The sequence below is a fragment of the Dama dama genome, chromosome 7, assembly GCF_033118175.1.
Source record: "Dama dama isolate Ldn47 chromosome 7, ASM3311817v1, whole genome shotgun sequence".
Classification (NCBI taxonomy): domain Eukaryota; kingdom Metazoa; phylum Chordata; class Mammalia; order Artiodactyla; family Cervidae; genus Dama; species Dama dama.
In genome coordinates, this window is record NC_083687.1 from 11,464,542 (window position 1) to 11,482,914 (window position 18,373).

At 40.1% G+C, this 18,373-nt stretch overlaps 1 protein-coding gene and 1 non-coding gene across 5 annotated transcripts in view; both read left to right on the forward strand.

The window, feature by feature from the left end:
- Positions 1-18,373, forward strand: part of BLTP3A (bridge-like lipid transfer protein family member 3A) — a 73,608-nt gene that overhangs the window by 31,499 nt on the left and 23,736 nt on the right. For 3 of the 4 annotated variants that reach the window (XR_009693550.1, XM_061146488.1, XM_061146491.1), the window contains exons 5-11: positions 8,485-8,674; positions 9,158-9,298; positions 9,723-9,893; positions 10,850-11,042; positions 16,386-16,472; positions 17,000-17,170; positions 17,566-17,705. Coding sequence is in view for 3 of the 4 variants with exons in the window: in XM_061146488.1 (XP_061002471.1) it covers positions 8,485-8,674; positions 9,158-9,298; positions 9,723-9,893; positions 10,850-11,042; positions 16,386-16,472; positions 17,000-17,170; positions 17,566-17,705 (1,093 nt within the window). In the remaining variant the exon portion in view is untranslated. The remainder of the gene's footprint in view (positions 1-8,484; positions 8,675-9,157; positions 9,299-9,722; positions 9,894-10,849; positions 11,043-16,385; positions 16,473-16,999; positions 17,171-17,565; positions 17,706-18,373) is intronic. The other variant, XM_061146489.1, reaches the window with a different exon arrangement.
- LOC133060066 (U6 spliceosomal RNA) lies at positions 852-958 on the forward strand. The gene has a single exon (XR_009693728.1). It is a non-coding gene; the product is annotated as a U6 spliceosomal RNA (small nuclear RNA).

Here is an 18,373-nt window from a genome sequence, read left to right on the forward strand (position 1 = left end):
ATGTCTTTTTATGACTCTGTGGCTCATTGCATTTTAGTGCTGAAAAATATTTCATTATCTGGATGTACCACAGTTTATCCATTTAATAGTTACAGCATCTTGGCTGTTTGTTTACAAATTTTGGCAATTATGAATAAAGCTGCTATAAATGTCCATGTTGGACTTTAACTTTTAAATTCCTTTGAAGTGTATATAAAGGAGCATGATTGCTGGATCATATGGTAAGAGTATGTTCAGTTTTGGAAGAAACTGCAGAACTGTCTCCCAAAGTGACTTACCATTTTACATTACTACTAGCAGTGAATGAGAGTTCCTGCTATTCCATGTCCTTGTCAGCATTTGGATTAGTAATTAATGAAAGTCGCTCAGTTGTGTCTGACTCTTTGCAACCCCATGGACAGTAGCCTGCTAGGCTTCTCTGTCTATGGAATTCTCCGCATTTGATGTTGTCAGCAATTTGGATTTTGGCCATTCTAATAGGTGTGTAGTGAATCTCACTGTTGTTCTAATTTCCATTTCCCTGATAACATATGATGTAGAGCTTATAAGACATATGCTTGTTTGCCATTTGTATATCATCTTTCATAAGGGATCTATCAAGGTCTTTGGCCCATTTTTTAATTGTGTTGTTTGTCTTCTTATTGTTGAGTTTTAAGAGTTCTTTGTATATTTTGGATAACAGTCTTTTATCAGATGTGTCTTTTTGCAGATATATTCTTAGTCTATGAGTGGTCTTATTCTCTTGACATTGTCTTTCACAGAGCAGATTTTGAAACTTTAATGAAGTCCAGTGTAGCTGTTATTTCTTTCATGAATTGTGCCTTTGGTGTTGTATCTAAAATGTAATTGCCGTGCTCGCTTCGGCAGCACATATACTAAAATTGGAACGATACAGAGAAGATTAGCATGGCCCCTGCGCAAGGATGACACGCAAATTCGTGAAGCGTTCCATATTTTTAAAAAAAAAAATAATAATAAAATAAAATGTAATTGCCAAACCCACTGTCATCTAGGTTTTCTCTTATGCTATCTTCTAAGGGTTTTATATCAATTTGTTTTAAATTTTTAAATTGTTTTTAATTTAGTTTTTAAACTTGTAAAATTACACAGTTCCAAAGTTAAAACTATAAAACAAGGTATGTACAAATGTTTGTATTGTCCCTGTTCCATTTTTTACACAAAATGTAACATACCATAAACACTTTCCACATTGCCTTTTTCTTTTAAAAGTATCCTGGAGATCAGTTCATAGATGTATATAAGGAGATGCTTCTTATTCCTTTTTGCACCTGCAAAATACTCAGTATATTTTATGGAGGCATCATAGTTTATATAGCCAGTTCTCTGTTAATCAGTTCAGTTCATACACTCAGTCGTGTCCAACTCTTTGCGACCCTATGGACTGCAGCATGCCAGGCTTCCCTGTCCATTACCAATTCCTGGAGCTTATTCACATTCATGTCCATTGAGTTGGTGATGCTATCCAACCATCTCATTCTCTGTAATCCCCTTTTTCTCCTGCCTTAGTCTTTCCCAGCATCAGGGTCTTTTCCAGTGAGTCAGTTATTTGCATCAGGTGGCCGAAGTATTGGAGTTTCAGCTTCAACATCAGTCGTTCCAATGAACACTCAGGACTGATCTCCTTTAGGATGGACTGGTTGGATCTCCTTGCAAGTCCAAGGAACTCGCAAGAGACTTCTCTAACACCACAGTTCAAAAGCATCAATTCTTCGGCACTCAGCTTTCTTTATAGTCCAACTCTCACATCCATATATGACTGCTGGAAAAACCGTAGCCTTGACTAGAGAGACCCTTGTTGGCAAAGTAATGTCTCTGCTTTTTAATATGCTGTCTAGGTTGATCATAACTTTCCTTCTGTCAAGGAGTAAGCGTCTTTTAATTTCATGGCTGCAGTCGCCATCTGCAGTGATTTTGGAGCCCCCAAAAATAAAGTCAGCCACTATTTCCCCATATATTTGTCATGTGCTTATGGGACTGGATGCCATGATCTTAGTTTTCTGAATGTTGAGCTTTAAGCCAACTTTTTCACTCTCCTCTTTCTCTTTCATCAAGAGGCTCTTTAGTTCTTCTTCACTTTCTGCCATAAGGGTGGTGTCATCTGCATATCTGAGGTTATTGATATTTCTCCCGGCAATCTTGATTCCAGCTTGTGCTTCATCTAGTCTGGCATTTTACATGATGTATTCTGAATGTAAGTTAAATAAGCACGGTGACAATATACAGCCTTGGCATTCTCCTTTTCCTATTTGGAACCAGTCCGTTGTTCCATGTCCAGTTCTAACTTTTGCTTCCTGACCTGCATACAGATTTCTCGAGGTAGGACAGGTGGTCTGGTATTCCTATCTCTTTCAGAATTTTCCACAGTTTATTGTGATCCACACAGTGAAAGACTTTGGCATAGTCAATAAAGCAGAAGTAGATGTTTTTCTGGAACTGTCTTGCTTTTTCCATGATCCAGCGGATGTTGGCAATTTGATCTCTGGTTCCTCTGCCTTTTCTAAAACCAGCTTGAACATCTGGAAGTTCACGGTTCACATATTGCTGAAGCCTGGCTTGGAGAATTTTGAGCATTACTTTACTAGCGTGTGAGATGAGTGCAATTGTGCGGTAGTTTGAGCATTCTTTGGCATTGCCTTTCTTTGGGATTGGAGTGAAAACTGACCTTTTCCAGTCCTGTGGCCACTACTGAGTTTCCATATTTGCTGGCATATTGAGTGTAGCACTTTCACAGCATCACCTTTTAGGATTTGAAATAGCTCAGCTGGAATTCCATCACCTCCACAAGCTTTGTTCGTAGTGATGCTTCCTAAGGCCCCCTTGACTTCACATTCCAGGATGTCTGGCTCTAGGTGAGTGATCACACCATCATGATTATCTGGGTTGTGAAGATCTTTTTTATACAGTTCTTCTGTGTATTCTTGACACCTCTTCTTAATAGCTTCTGCTTCTGTTAGGTCCATACCATTTCTGTCCTTTATTGAGCCCATCTTTGCATGAAATGTTCCTTTGGTATCTCTAATTATCTTGAAGAGATCTCCAGTCTTTCCCATTCTATTGTTTTCCTCTATTTCTTTGCACTGATCACTGAGGAAGGCTTACTTATCTCTCCTTGCTATTCTTTGGAACTCTGCATTCGAATGGATATATCTTTCCTTTTCTCCTTTTCTTTTTGCTTCTCTTCTTTTCTCAGCTATTTGAAAGGCCTCCTCAGACAGGCATTTTGCTTTTTTGCATTTCTTTTTTGGGGGATTGTCTTGATCCCTGTCTCCTGTACAACGTCGTGAACCTCCATCCATAGTTCATCAGGCACTCTGTCTATCAGATATAGTCCCTTAAATCTATTTCTCACTTCCACTGTATAATTGTGAGGGATTTGATTTAAATCATACCTGAATGGTCTAATGGTTTTCTCTGCTTTCTTCAATTTAAATCTGAATTTGGCAATAAGGAGTTCATGATCTGAGCCACAGTCATCTCCCAGTCTTGTTTTTGCTGACTGTATAGAGCTTCTCCATCTTTGGCTGCAAAGAATATAATCAGTCTGATTTCGGTGTTGGCCATCTGGTGATGTCCATGTGTAGAGTTTTCTCTTGTGTTGTTGGAGGAGGGTGTTTGCTATGACCAGTGCGTTCTCTTGGCAAAACTCTATTAGTCTTTGGCCTGCTTCATTCTGTACTCCCAAGGCCAAATTTGCCTGTTACTTCAGGTGTTTCTTGACTTCCTACTTTTGCATTCCAGTCCCCTATAATGAAAAAGACATCTTTTTTGCGTGTTAGTTCTAAAAGGTCTTGTAGGTCTTCATAGAACCATTTAACTTCAGCTTCTTCAGTGTTCCTGGTTGGGGCATAGACTTGGATTACCGTGATATTGAATGGTTTGCCTGGGAAACGAACAGAGATCATTCTTTTGTTTTTGTGATTGCATCCAAGTACTGCATTTCGAACTCTTGTTGACTATGATGGCTATTCCATTTCTTCTAAGGGATTCTTGCCCACAGTAGTAGATATAATGGTCATCTGAGTTAAATTCACCCATTCTAGTCCATTTTAGTTCACTGATTCCTAAAATGTTGACGTTCACTCTTGCCATCTCCTGTTTGACCACTTCCTATTTGCCTTGATTCAGGGACCTAACATTCCAGGTTCCTATGCAATATTGCTCTTTACAGCATCTGACCTTGCTTCTATCAGCAGTCACATCCACAGCTGGGTGTTGTTTTTGCTTTGGCTCCGTCTCTTCATTCTTTCTGGAGTTATTTCTCCACTGATCTCCAGTAGCATATTGGGCACCTAACGACCTTGGGAGTTCATCTTTCAGTGTTCTATCTTTTTGCCTTTTCATACTGTTCTTAGCCTTAGGCAACCTTAAATGTACTTTCTGTATTTATTCTGATCATTTTGTACAGATGGAATAGTACATTTTGTGGTCATTTGAGATTGGTATCTTTCTCTTAGCATAATGTTTTCAAGGTTCAGCTATGTTGTAGCAAATATCAGTACTTTATTCCTTTTATGGCTGAACAACATTCTATTGTATGGATATACCACATTTTACTTACCCATTCATCAGTTGATAGACATTTGGTTTGTTTCCACTGTTTTTGCTAGCATATTTTGGAATATACTCCTGGGAGAGGGACTGCTAGATCAAAGGGAAAATGCATGTATAATTTTTATAGACATTGTTGAATTTCCCTTTGTAAGGATTTTACAGTTTTGTGTTACCACCAGCAGTGTTTTGAGTTCTTGTTTTCTGGAAACCTTTGTTGTTAGTGTTCAGTCATTCAGTTGTGTCCGACTCTTTGTGACCCCATGACTGCAGCACGCCAGGATTCCCTGTCCTTCACTATCCCCTGGAGTTTGCTCAAACTCATGTCCATTGAGTTGGTGATGCCATCCAACCATCTCATCCTCTGTCGTCCCCTTCTCCTCCTGTCCTCAATCTTTCCCAGCATCAGGGTCTTTTCTAAACAGTCGGCTCTTCCCATCAGGTGGCCAGAGTATTGGAGCTTCAGCTTCAGCATCAGTCCCTCCAATGAATATTCAGGATTAATTTCCTTTAGGATTGACTTTTTGATCTCCTTGCAGTCCAAGGGACTCTCAAGAGTCTTCTACAACACCACAGTTGGAAAGCACCAGTTCTTTGGCCCTCAGCTTTCTTTATGGTCCAACTCTTACATCTGTACATGACTACTGGAAAAACCATAGCTTTGACTAAACAGACCTTTGTTTGCAAAGTGATGTCTCTGCTTTTTAATACTCTGTCTAGGTTTGTCATAGTTTTTTTCCCAAGGAGCACGTGTCTTTTAATTTCATGGTCGTACCTACTGTCCGCAGTGATTTTGGAGTCCAAGAAAATAAAGTCTCTCACTGTTTCCATTTTCTCCCCATCTCTTTGCCTTGAAGTGATGAAACCAGATGCCATGATCTTAGTTTTTTGAATGTTGACTTTGAGGCCAGCTTTTTCACTATCTTCTTTCACCTTCATCAGGAGGCTCTTTAGTTCCTCTTTGCTTTCTGCCATAGGGGTGGTGTCATCTGCATATCTGAGGTTATTGATATTTCTCCCAGCAATTTTGATTCCAGCTTGTGCTTCATCTAGTCTGGCATTTTACATGATGTACTCTGCATATAAGTTAAATAAGCAGGGTGACAATATATAGGCTTGAGGTACTCCTTTCCCAATTTTGAACAAGTCTATGTTGTTCTATGTTTGGTTCTAACTGTTGCTTCTTGACCTGCATACAGGTTTCTCAGGAGGCAGGTAAGGTGGTCTGGTATTCCCATCTCTCTAAGAATTTTCCAGTTTGTTGTGATCCACACAGTCAAAGGCTTTAGTATAGTAAATAAAGCAGAAGTAGGTGTTTTTCTGGAACTGTCTTGAAAGGTCCAGGAACCTTGCCAATGGACAGTATTGTCAAACTTTAGGATTTTTGCCTAATCTGAAGATGACACATGGTACTTCTGTGTGGGTTTTTGGTCAAGTGTATTGAGGTACATGGACAGGGAAGCCTGGAGTGCTGTAGACCAAGAGTTGGACATGACTGAGCGACTGAACTGAACTGATTGAGGTACATAAATCATAAAAGTGTAGCTTAGTGATTCTTTCCAGTTAACACATAAAAAATAGACCACTTCCAGAATCCCAAAAGCCTCCTGTGCCCTTCCTAGTCATACCCCCCTCAAGGATAAGTTTATCCTCAGTTTTAATACCATACATTAGTTTCCCTATTTTAAAATTTATATAAATGTAATCATATAATGCATGTGTATCTACATACTTTTGTACATATGTACATGTGTATCTACATACTTTTAGCTCAGCATGATGTTTTTGAAAGTCATCCATGCGGTTCCATGTAGTTATTGTTCATTCATCCTCATTACTATATGATATTCCGTTACATGCCACAGTTATCTATTCTATTGTAAACGGACATTTGGTTTGTTTCTACTTTCTGGCTATTTAGCATACTGTTGCTACATGGGACTGTCCTTTGTCATGAGTGGTGGTTAATACATGACTTTATGCATTTGTCAAAACCTTGTATGTGTATCCTGCAAAGAATTATCTTTTCTATACGTAAGTTAAAAATTTAATTTTTAACTAAAGAAAAAAATAGTAATGCTATCAACATTCTTATACATGCCTCTTGGTAAACATATGTACACATTTCTGATTGGTCTGTATCTACAGTAGAGTTGCAGGGTCATAGGCTGTGCATCTGTTCTACTTTAGTTCATACTGCTGAACAGTTTTCCAAAGAACTTATACCAGTTTTGCCCCAGCAGTATATAAGCGTTCCATTTGTTAGCGCTTAGTATTGTCTCTCTTTTTATTTGAACCACCTAATAATTGTGTCACATTATGATTTTAGTTTACACTTATTGATGAGTTATTAGACTTTCAAATTTCTTCTTTCATAAAACATTGATGTTTCCTCCCATTTATTTTGGGGGTTATTTGTGTTTTTCTCTTTAACTTGTAGAAGTTCTTTTTATATTCTGGAAACAAGTCCTTGGTTACATACATGTATTACACATATCTTCTCCTACTGTGTGGGTTTGCTAAGACTCCTAATGTTATTTTTTTATTGATCAGACATTATTAATTCTAATGTGGTCCTGTATATCTTTATTTCCTTTTATGGTTAGTGCTTTTTGTGTTTTATGAAAGGAATCTTTTCCTATCTCAAGGCATGAAGATATTTTCCTATGTTTTCTTCTAGCTTTATTGTTTGACCTTTCACATTTAGATCTACAATCAATCTTGAAACTGGTTTTTTGTTTGTTTGATGCAAGATGAAGGTCAACATTATTTTTTCTCTTTATGGGTAGCCTCAAACTGACCATGCACCATTATTGAATTTTCCCTACTTCACTGTCATTTTTGTCCTGAATCAAATGACTCTCAGTACAGTTTTGATATATGAGTGAGGTGGAACATCTTTTTATGATTAGCATCTATTTGCATTTATTTTTCTGTGAACTGTCCCTACTTTGTCACATTTTTATTGGGCTGTTGGTCTTTTTCTTTTCAGTTTTGTGAAACTCTTTATACATTAGAGATATTAGCCCTTTGTGATATAAATTGCAGAGATGTGTGTGTGTATATGTGTGTGTATTCAGTTTATAATTCCCAGACCTTTTTATCTGTTATAATGAGAACTGTGTCACCTGCATGTCAAGAATGTCTGTGTTTTCCATGTCTAGAAGGACTTTAAGGATGGCCTTCTTTTCTCTACCTGCTGTTTTGGCCTCTCTGTGACGTACAGCTGTGCTCTCTGGGGTGGATTTGACAGGCAGAGGTGGGTCTGTTCTTGACTCGATTTCACAGGGTTAAACCTCATGCTTACCTGGCTGTACTTCTTTCCTCTTTCACCACTTTCACAGAGCATGTTCTGTCTTTGAAGACGTTATTGAAACTGACTGTTTCCTTTCTGTAGTGATAATATCTCTCCTCACAGACAACAGTCAAATATTTATTCAGGTAGTTTATGGACTTGGAAAATATTTTTTTCAACTTATTCTTTCTAACCAGAAGGAGATTGTTTCCAGGTCAACTCTTTCTTTTTTTTCAGGTCAACTCTTTCTTTTATTCCATTCTTAAAAAAGAAAAATCTCATCAGAAAGAGTACTGCATCATCATAAAAATTTTAGAAATTTAAAAAATATAAAGCAGAAGTGGGAGGTGAGAACTTTAAGAAAAGCATCTACAGTTCTAGCATCTAAAGACAGGCATTATTAAAAGTCTTAAGTCTTCCATTATAAAGAGTATGTATAGGGAATTCCCTGGTGGTCCAGTGGTTAGGACTCAGCATTTTAACTGCCTGGGCCTGGGTTCAAACCCCTTGTTAGGAAACTAGGATCCTGCAAGTTATGGCACAACCAAAAAAGAAGAGAGAGTATGCTAATGCCCGAATCTCACAGGATGCTGAATATTGGTCTGCCTCGTTTGTCGTAGTGAGTATGGCTTTGCTGAGAAGGTGGTGGAGGGGATGTTCATCATCGTCAACTCCATCACCATCAAGATTCACTCCAAGGCCTTCCACGCTTCTTTTGAATTGTGGCAGCTCCAGGGCTACAGTGTCAACCCCAACTGGCAGCAGAGTGACCTGCGCCTCACCCGCATCACTGACCCACACCGAGGAGAGGTAGTCCTGCCATTGCAGGGGGGAGAATGGGAGGGTTCAGAGGAGTCATTCTTGTTTTAAAAATGTATTTATTTTAATTGGGGAATAATTGTTTTACAATATTGTGTTGGTTTCTGCCACACATCAACATGAATCAGCCATAGGTATACACATGTCCCCTCCTTTTACCTCCCTCCCACCTTCCACTCCATCCCGCCCTTCTAGGTGGTCACAGTTTGAGCTCCCTGTGTCATATAGCAAATTCCCAATGACTATATTCCTGTCTTGGGTCAGAGCCTTCCCCATTCTTGGGAACCCAAGAATCCCTTCTGTCTAGTGTTACTTTTCCTCAGTTAAGAATTTGTGATCCACTGCCTTCTGTGAGTAGGATCCTAGCTAAGAATGATGGAGGTCTCTGCCTTGCCAGTCTTTTCCCCTTGGACTTCCTGCCTCTTGATTAATTTCATCCACAGTATTAAGGGATTTTACTTTTTTTCCTTCTAGGTTTTAACATTTAAGGAAATAACTTGGCAAACACTTCGAATCGAGGCAGATGCTACAGACAATGGTGATCAGGACCCAGTCACCACTCCATTGAGGCTTATTACCAACCAAGGCAGGATCCAGATAGCCCTCAAGAGAAGAGTGAGTGTGTTCTCTGTCCTCACGAAACGTCCATCTTTTGTTCTCTCAGACAGCGCTGGAGTTTGTATTTCTTCCTTTTTGTGTGTTATTGGCCCCTGAAATGACATTTGAAAGGGGAGGATCTGCAGTTTAGTGTTGCACTGAATCTACTATTGAGGGAACATGTCTACCTCCATTGTTTTAATTTTGGAAATAACAATTTTACCTGTATATGGGGACATAGGCAGTTGATTATTGCTGCTTTTTGTTGATCACAGAAAGCTTTTGTAGTTTGGTAAGAAATTGACTCTCCAAAGTACTTGATATTTTCCTTTCTTGTGTTGAGGATTGAAAAGCCATCTCTGAAACTGGTTGGGTAGTAGTCACTTTGAGGAGTTGGGGTGGCACCAGATGTGGAAGCTTCTGTTCTCTGTGACCCCTCCAGACCAAAGATTGCAATGTGATAGCTTCCAAGCTGATGTTCCTGTTGGATGACCTGCTCTGGGTGCTAACGGACTCGCAGCTCAAGGCTATGATGAAATATGCAGAGTCGCTGAGTGAGGCCATGGAGAAGGCCGCCCAGCAGAGAAAGAGCCTGGCCCCTGAACCTGTACAGGTTAGAGGTGAAACAGAGACCCTCGGTGGTGGTGGGGAGATGGCAAGCCAGACCTAATTCACACCAGCATAGGTGGAGCCTAGATTTTGTCCCGCTTATTTGGGGGAATGTGTCATTCACTTCTCTATGTGCGTAGGCTCTGCCTGTGCCTTTATCCCGTTTTCTATTCATCTGGTGCCTCTAGTGTGTTAGGTGTACAGTGCTGGTCACTGGACAGCCTCTTGTTCCTCACCCTGGAGCTCTTGCTGTCTTAAAATACGGACCATAAACAAGTTATTACAATGTGGTGTGATAAGCGCTATAATAGAGGTGAACACCGTGCCGAGAGAGCGCAGGAGAGGGATCCTGGGCTGAAAGAGGGCGCTTAGGGGAGACTTCCCGGAAGACGTGTGTTAGCCTCAGTCAGATACGTTCTGGGTGGGAGGGAAGCGTAGAAGGCAGTTCAGATGTCAAAACAGGACTCTGACAGTTACTAGGTTAATTATAATTCGGCTTCTTTGGATTCTTTGGGTTGTTTAGATGGGACAGACCTATGTGAGCTACCAGGCATGCCGTTATGAGGGGCATCACTGTACCTTAGGAAAGACTTAATGCGCTAGAAGTAAAAAGATGTATGTTTATTTATATGAATGTAATACCACATATAATTGTTATCATTATCACATAGAAAAGCAAATGAAGTTCCACCATATAAAGAAAAAAGTGTAAAATTCTTCAAGGCTATAAAAATGAAATCTTAGGAGATATTACTATTCAGTGTATAATAAAGTATGTATGATTAAAAAGAGTGATTATTGAGAGGGAAGGGACATCTTATCAAATTGTAGTTTTCTTCAGGCTGAACTAAAGCTTTAAGAAAGCCAGCGAGGAAGCTGTCCGGGTCTGGACTTCTTTTTTTTTTTTTCTTTTCTTTTTTTTTCGGGTCTGGACTTTTTGTTTTTCTCTGTCACACATAGATCACCCCACCTGCTCCTAGCGCGCAGCAGTCCTGGGCCCAGGCATTTGGTAGCAGCCAGGGCAGCAGCAGTAGCAGCAGCAGCCGCCTCAGCCAGTACTTTGAGAAATTTGATGTGAAAGAGTCCTCCTACCATCTGCTCATCTCGCGCCTGGACCTGCACGTTTGTGATGATAGCCAGTCCCGAGAGCCAGGTATCCCATGAGGCCCAAGCCTGGGTGGGTGGTCCATCACTGCCTGCAGCTCTGGGGGATGCAAGGCTCTTTTCAAGATCTGTTGGGGTACTTTGTTGGCTTTGCATATCACAGTCTTCCTTGGGTCTCAGCATTCCTGGGGCAGCTTTCTGTTACTGCTAGTCAGCCTTTAGGGTTCAACAGAACCACCTGTGAGACAGTAAAATACAGGGGCTGGGCTTCTTCCCAGACCTCACTAAATTGTAATCCTCAGGGATAGAGCCCAAGCAGTGTATACTTTTTTTTTCCTCCCTAGTGGGCCTTGCTGAGCACTATTATAAGCTTTCCAGAGGGTAAATTCAACTATAAGAAACCTCAGAATTTTCAGATCTTTGAGTCAATTTATATATAAATGTGTTCTTCCCAAGCAGAGAGGTTACAGTGTGTTCTTGTCATACTTTTTCATTCATTAGCGCAATTGTTATTAAATACACATACACATTTATTCAGAATGAAAAAGTAATTGGCTCATTTCTTTCCTTTATAAGTCTTAGGGAAATCACTTCACCTCTCTGAGTTTCTTCATCTGTGAACTTGAATTAAATCATTTCTTACTCACAGGTTGTTATCAGGCTCAAATGAGTTAATATACTGCACTTGGAGGACCTTAATAATAGGCCAGTGTTTGGATTATTATTTCTCTGCTGCTGGTTCCTTCAGTTCTCTTTGCTTCCCCTAGGCTCCCCTTTGCTGCCAGCCCTGGGTTTAGATGCCATCGTGTGGTAGCTTGTTCTGTTGCTGCCTTTTCGTCTCTGGAGGTTGTGTTTGCCTCTTAATGAGACTGAGACTCATCTTCCCCGGGGGAACGAGCTACCTTTTATTCCTGGGTCACCAGGCTCTACTGCCTCTGACTCTGCTCTGCCTTGGTGTTGAAGGGACTTAGCCTCCCTCCACTCCCAAGATGAGAGAGCTGGAAGGCGTGGTGACAGGGTAAAGATGGCTTCTGCCACTCACTGGTTTGCTACCCACTCATTTTGAAAGTTCTTTGCTAAAACAATTATTATTTTGTTCGGTTATTTCTTCCAAGTGTTACTATGAAGACTTTGGAGTTTTGTTTTGTTGATTCCTTTCAGAAATATTCATTAAAAATACATTGTGGGAAAAAAAAAAATACATTGTGGAGAGTTTCATCCTCCTGCTAGATGAGGGTGTAGAGCCGTCTTCTTCATGTAGCAGGGTTCTATAATCCACACTAAGATGTGAATGGCTAGCCCTCCCTGAAGCCCCCATTTATTTATGAACCTGGGATTAATCTATTCGGTGGATTTTAGGGACATTTTTGATGAGACAGAGGGAAAACACCCAGCCAACCATACCCAGATGTGGCATATGACTGTGTGAAAGGCCAAGGGACACAAGGAGTTCTCGTGACTTTGATTCTTCCCCTTAGATTTGGGAAGAAAGAAGGAAGAACTCCGTGTTATAGGAAGGTCTCTAAGATTGTCTGGAGTGGAGTTGTCCTGGTCAATATGGCAGCCACTAGCCACTAATGGGCACTTGAAATATGGGCTGATCCAAATTGAGTGAAGCTTTGTTTCGTTTTGGCATGCCATACAGCATGTGGCATCTTAGTTCTCCAACCAGCGATCAAACCCATGCCCCCTGCATTGGAAACGTGGAGTCCTAACCACTGGACCACCAGGGAAGTCCTGCTGATCCAGATCCGACAAGTGTAACATACACATGGGATTTCAAAGATATAATACAAAAAATAGATGCAGAATACCTGGATAATTATTTTCATATTGATTGCATGTTAAATAATAATCTTTGGAGTGTATTGGTTTAAAGTGTAATAATAAAATTAATTTTACTTTTTGAAAGAAAACCTTTTTTAATATAGCTACTAGAAAATTTTAAATTATTTATGTGGCTTATGTTACATTTCTATTGGATAGCATTGCTCTAGAACTCTCTGTCCAATATGGTAGCAAATAGAGACATGTGGCTATTTAAATTAAAATAAAAATTAAATAAAGTTAAAAATTCAGTTCCTCATTTGCTCCAGTCACATTACAAGTAATCTATGGGCCCTAGAAGATGTCTGTCGTCACAGAAAGTTCTTTTGGATAGGGCTGCTCTAGGGACTCCTTGAAGGCTGTATCTATCGGCTTTTTCTTTAAGGACACTATAGCCTGAATGTTGGGGCCTCTGACTGACCCACTTATCTATCCCTTGGTGTTGGAGGTGATGTTGTTGGAAACTTTGTAGGTCACTGAGGACAGGGTGGCTTGGGGTGGGGCAGCACTGTCTCTTAACATCAAACTGGAGCAGCTCACCCTTCAGGCTTCCGGGAGGAGGTGAGTGGTTGATGGGGAAAAGAGTGTCATCTGCCTCTTTAATTATTTCCCTCAGGTTAAGGGCTGTGAGCTGAAGCTTTCTTTCTCTCTCTTCAGGGTAGGCTATCCTCTTCCCACCATCTCACTGGAGAATTTTAGTCATTTATATACATTATTTACCATTTATTTGTCACATATGATTATGTGTTTATAATTATATATGTTGATAGTTGGTAATTATATTTGATCTAGATTTTTTTATTCTAGATCATATTTTAATATGTTCAGTCTGCATAGTCGATTGTTCTTTTAGTTCCAAATAAATCCCATGGGAGCATGGCTGTGAAACACTCTCCCTCCAGTAGCCTAGGTCATGCATTTCAACTGGGATGCTATCACCGTCAGTAGATAAAAATTCACTTTTTTCTTTTAAACAGATATATATTTATTGATGGGCTTCCCCAGTGGCTCAGTGGTAAAAAATCTGCCTGCACTGCAGGAGATGCAGGAGACACACGTTCGATCCCTCGGTGGAAGATACTTTGGAGAAGGAAATGGCAACTCACTGCAATATTCTTGCTGGGAACATTCAATGGACAGAAGAGCCTTCAGTGCAATAGTCCATAGGGTTGCAAAGAGTCAAAAATGACTGACCATGCACGCAATATTTATGGATATATAATTCACATACCATATCATTCACCCATTTAGAATATACAACTCAGTGTTTTAAAGTGCAGTCATAGGGTTGTGTGATCATCACTGCAATCTAATTTGAGAACATTTTTGTCATCCCTAAAAAAAACTCTGTACCCACTAGCTGCCAGTCCCCAGTTTGTACCTCTGAACAGCCACTGAGCTTTCTGTCTTGATGCGTGCCTGTTCTGGACATTGAAAATTGGTGAGGAGTAGGGATGAAAAAAAATCTTAGCTGTAACAGTGCTTAACTCGATTTCACAAAATTTTATTCCTTAGTATTTAATTTCTCTTATTGAGTTTGCTTGGGTATCATATGAGCAATGTTGATATTGAGTTCATGGAAGATCAGGGCTATAAACTATGGCAAATAGATGGCTGTGATTAGAGGACTTTGAGTCTTCAAAGTCCTTGATCTCAAAGTCAGATGGTGAGAGGTGGCTTGTACATACTTCTTGGCTACCAGTGGCTGCCTCATCAGTGTTGATTATATTTAATTCCTTGGGGTATTTGGCCATGCCGTGTGGTGTGCAAGATCTTAGTTCCCTGACCAGGAATTGAACATGTGCCCCCTGCAATGGAAGTGCAGAGTTTTAACCATTGGACTGCCAGGGAATTCCCGTTAATGCTTAGTACTTTTGTAATTTGAACTTTGAGAATTAAATACAAATAGTTTATATTTTATTATTTAATTCCACAAATTGTTCAACAAGTCAGTAATTTAATTGTGTTGAAAAAATGTTGACACCATCTGAATGAATATCTAACACCTAGTTAAGCAAAGAGTCGGACACAACTCGTGACTCAAACAACAACAAAGTTAAGCTAAAAGTTATTTTCTCATATTAGGTGAAAGTTAAAGGTTAATGAAAAATAATTTTAAGAAATTAATTTAAAATTTTTGTTTATTTCAAACATAATTTTGAATAACTAAAAATTTGATTATGTATTTATATAAATTGCTAAAATACATACATGATTCTATACATTATAATTTATATAAGAAATAAATTACATTAAAAGTTACTCAGTAAATATAAAATTAATTTCAATATTAATAGCTTTAAATCTTTAATTTAACTTAAAAAAATTATTTATTTATTTGTCCACATGGCATGCGGGATCTTCCCCAACCAGGGACTGAGCCCATGCCCCCTGCATTGGTAGTGCGGAGTCTTAACCACTGGACCACCAGGGAAGTCCCAAATCTTTTAATTTAACTTTTAACTTAAAAAAATTGTTCAGTCTTTCTTAACCTTGCATTAAATAAAAGGAGTAAGCTTTAGTACATATGATAGACAGTATATCTGTGGTATTAAATTTCATGGAGACGGGGCAGTTAGGAAAAAACATCTAAACAGGCTCCTAAGAGGTACTAATGATGACAAAAAGGTTAAGCAGCAGTAACATTGGTGTAGGTTTACCTCTTGGTAGGATGGTGAATAGTCCAGAGCTTGGGGTGGTGGTGCCTAGACTGGATTGAAATGACTCCCTGATGGTAGGTACACCATCTGACAGTTAGAAGGTCCCACGGTATTTCCCTTTACCTGGAAATAGGCTGGAAGGGATAGGATGGAAGTGCAGAACAGAACAAGTGTCCTTCATCACACATATGGAGAAGAGATAGTCCCTGTTCTTATAGTGCTTAGAGTCCAGTTGGAGAGATAAGATAGAAACATGGAAAGTTCATTCATTTAGTCAGAATTGAATTCAAGATAAACAATAGAATATTTGACTTACTGCAGACAAACTTTGATTTGTGTACACTCTTCTGTGTGTTTATAATGTCCTTGTTAGTGCAGTGTTTTTGTGTTCCATCACTCTTTGTTTGTGCAGTGTGTGATGACTGTCTGATATTACAGTTTTAGCTAAGATATGAAAGGAAATAATATTGGTCCCTGTTTGTTGGAGAGTCTGGCTTATGCCTCTCCAGGTGTTGTGTTGAGAGGCGGCAGTACCAGGATCGCTGGGTTTGGGGGAACCAGTCTGTCAACGCTGTCAGGTGGGCCTGTGGGAGACCTAAGATTGGGATTCTGGAATCCTGAGTTTCGTTGCTTCTTTTGTCTCTCTGGATATCTGGCAGCCATTTACAGAGATAATGGAATATGCTTTTCTAAAAAAAACAAACACAAACTTTGAGAGTATATCCTTTGCAGTTCAAAAGAGGATAGCCTCAGCCTCGCAAGTCAGCTGCCATCAGAGCCTTTGGCTGTACTTATGAATCAGCCAGGCCTGGGAGCCGACCCTCAGGAGGACTTTTCAGTGCTTCAGGTGGTGTTTAGGTCTCCTTGTTTTTTATACTTCTTTTCACCATTATTTGTCTTTGTAGGTGTCTCTGCAAACAGACTCACGGGTGGTGCAATGCAGCTAACCTTTCGCAAGATGGCATTTGACTATTACCCCTTCCACTGGGCAGGTAGGAGAATGCTGAATGCGTGCAGTTTTAGTGTGACTGAGGTGTTGAAGACTGATGCCTGAGTTCACCCCTAATTGTCCAGCAGAAGGTTGCCTAGGATTGCAGCACAGGCTCAGAGAGGTGTTAGCTGTAGTCTTTTTTCAAGAGGACGTCTCTGGAAACTTGCAGGGTCTTCTGTTGATGACTGTTTATCATTGATGAGAAGTAGGAGGGGAGGCAGTGCCTGAGATGTGGCATTTGACTCTGTGCTCTGCCCCTTACTTCCACTAACTTTAGAGCCTCTCCAGTGGTCCATGGGCAAAGATGCAGCAGTCAGCATCTGGCTTTTAGGGAGCCTTAGGAAAAATCACATACTGAGTCCAGAAGAGCTTGAGTGCTCTCACTAGATAATTTTTTCTTATCTTAGAGAATTTTGGATTGGTGGTGAGGGATCAGATTCTGAACTATGGAAAGCTATACCAATAGAAAAGAAAAACTAAAACATTGGATCATGACCTTAGACTAAAATCTTTTTGCCTTATTGACAGGTGATAGCTGTAAACACTGGGTGCGTCACTGTGAGGCCATGGAGACCCGAGGCCAGTGGGCCCAGAAGCTGGTGACGGAATTTCAGAGTAAGATGGAAAAGTGGCATGAGGACACAGATCTGAAACCACCCTGGCACCTGGGGGTAGACTCTTCCTTCCGGAGGAAAGCAGGTGGGTTATGAGGAGCTGGAGGAATCCCATAACTTTGTCACTTGACATTTGCCTTTGAGTATCCAGTGGCAATAAAGCACTGGCCTGGCTAATGATGCTAACTTTATCGCACCAAGAGACATTCATGACTTCTTTTCTTTATGGGTCCTGTTTGTCTCCAGGCAGAGCTACAATGAGGAAGAGCAGTTGTTAGCATCTCTATTCAATATTCATCTCTGTTGCCTTGGTCTGAAGGAGAAGATGATTTTTGAGTTCCCTCCAGAAGCTTGCCAGTGTTGACAAGCTCTTTTCTACACGTACCGTTAACGATCTTAAGAGTTTTTACTTTCTGAATTCTGTTAATAATGAGAATTGAGTGTATCTGAATCTCTTTCCCACCTTCTTATTTTTACTAGATTCTTTCTCCAGTCCTCGAAAGAACCCCCTTGAAAGAAGCCCTTCTCAGGGCCGGCAGACAGTTTTTCGGCCTCCAGCATGGAATCGCCTGCGCTCTAGCTGCTTGGTCGTAAGGGTGGATGACTTGGACATCCACCAGGTAAGGAGCCCATGATATGGGGAAACAGGGCTGCAAAGAGGCAGGGAAGCAGTTCATTCATTCATGTCTCTGCTTTTTAACATGCTGTGTAGGTTTGTCATAGCTTTTCTTCCAAGGAGCAAGCATCTTTTATTTTCATGACTGCAGTCACCATCTGCAGTGACTTTGGAGCCCAAGAAAATAGTCTGTCACTGTTTCCATTTTTTCCCCATCTCTTTGTCATGAAGTGAGAAGTGATGGGACCAGGTGCCATGATCTTCTTTTTTTCTTTTTTCTTTTTCTTTTTTCATTTTTCATTTATGTTTTCTTTTTGTTTTTTTCATTTTTTCTTTTTGTTTTGATATTAGTTTTTTGAATGTTGAGCTTTAAGCCAGCTTTTTCACTCTCCTCTTTCACTTTCATCAAGAGGCTCTTTATTTCCTCTTCGCTTTCTGCCGTAAGGTTGGTGTCATCTGCATATCTAAGGTTATTGATATTTCTCCTGGCAATCTTGATTTCAGCCTGTGCTTCATCTAGTCCAGCATTTTGCATGATGTACTCTGCATATAAATTAAATAAGCCGGGTGACAATATACAGCCTTGACGTACCCCTTTCCCAATTAGGAACCAGTCCATTGTTCCATATCTGGTTCTAACTGTTACTTCTTGACCTGCATACAAATTTCTCA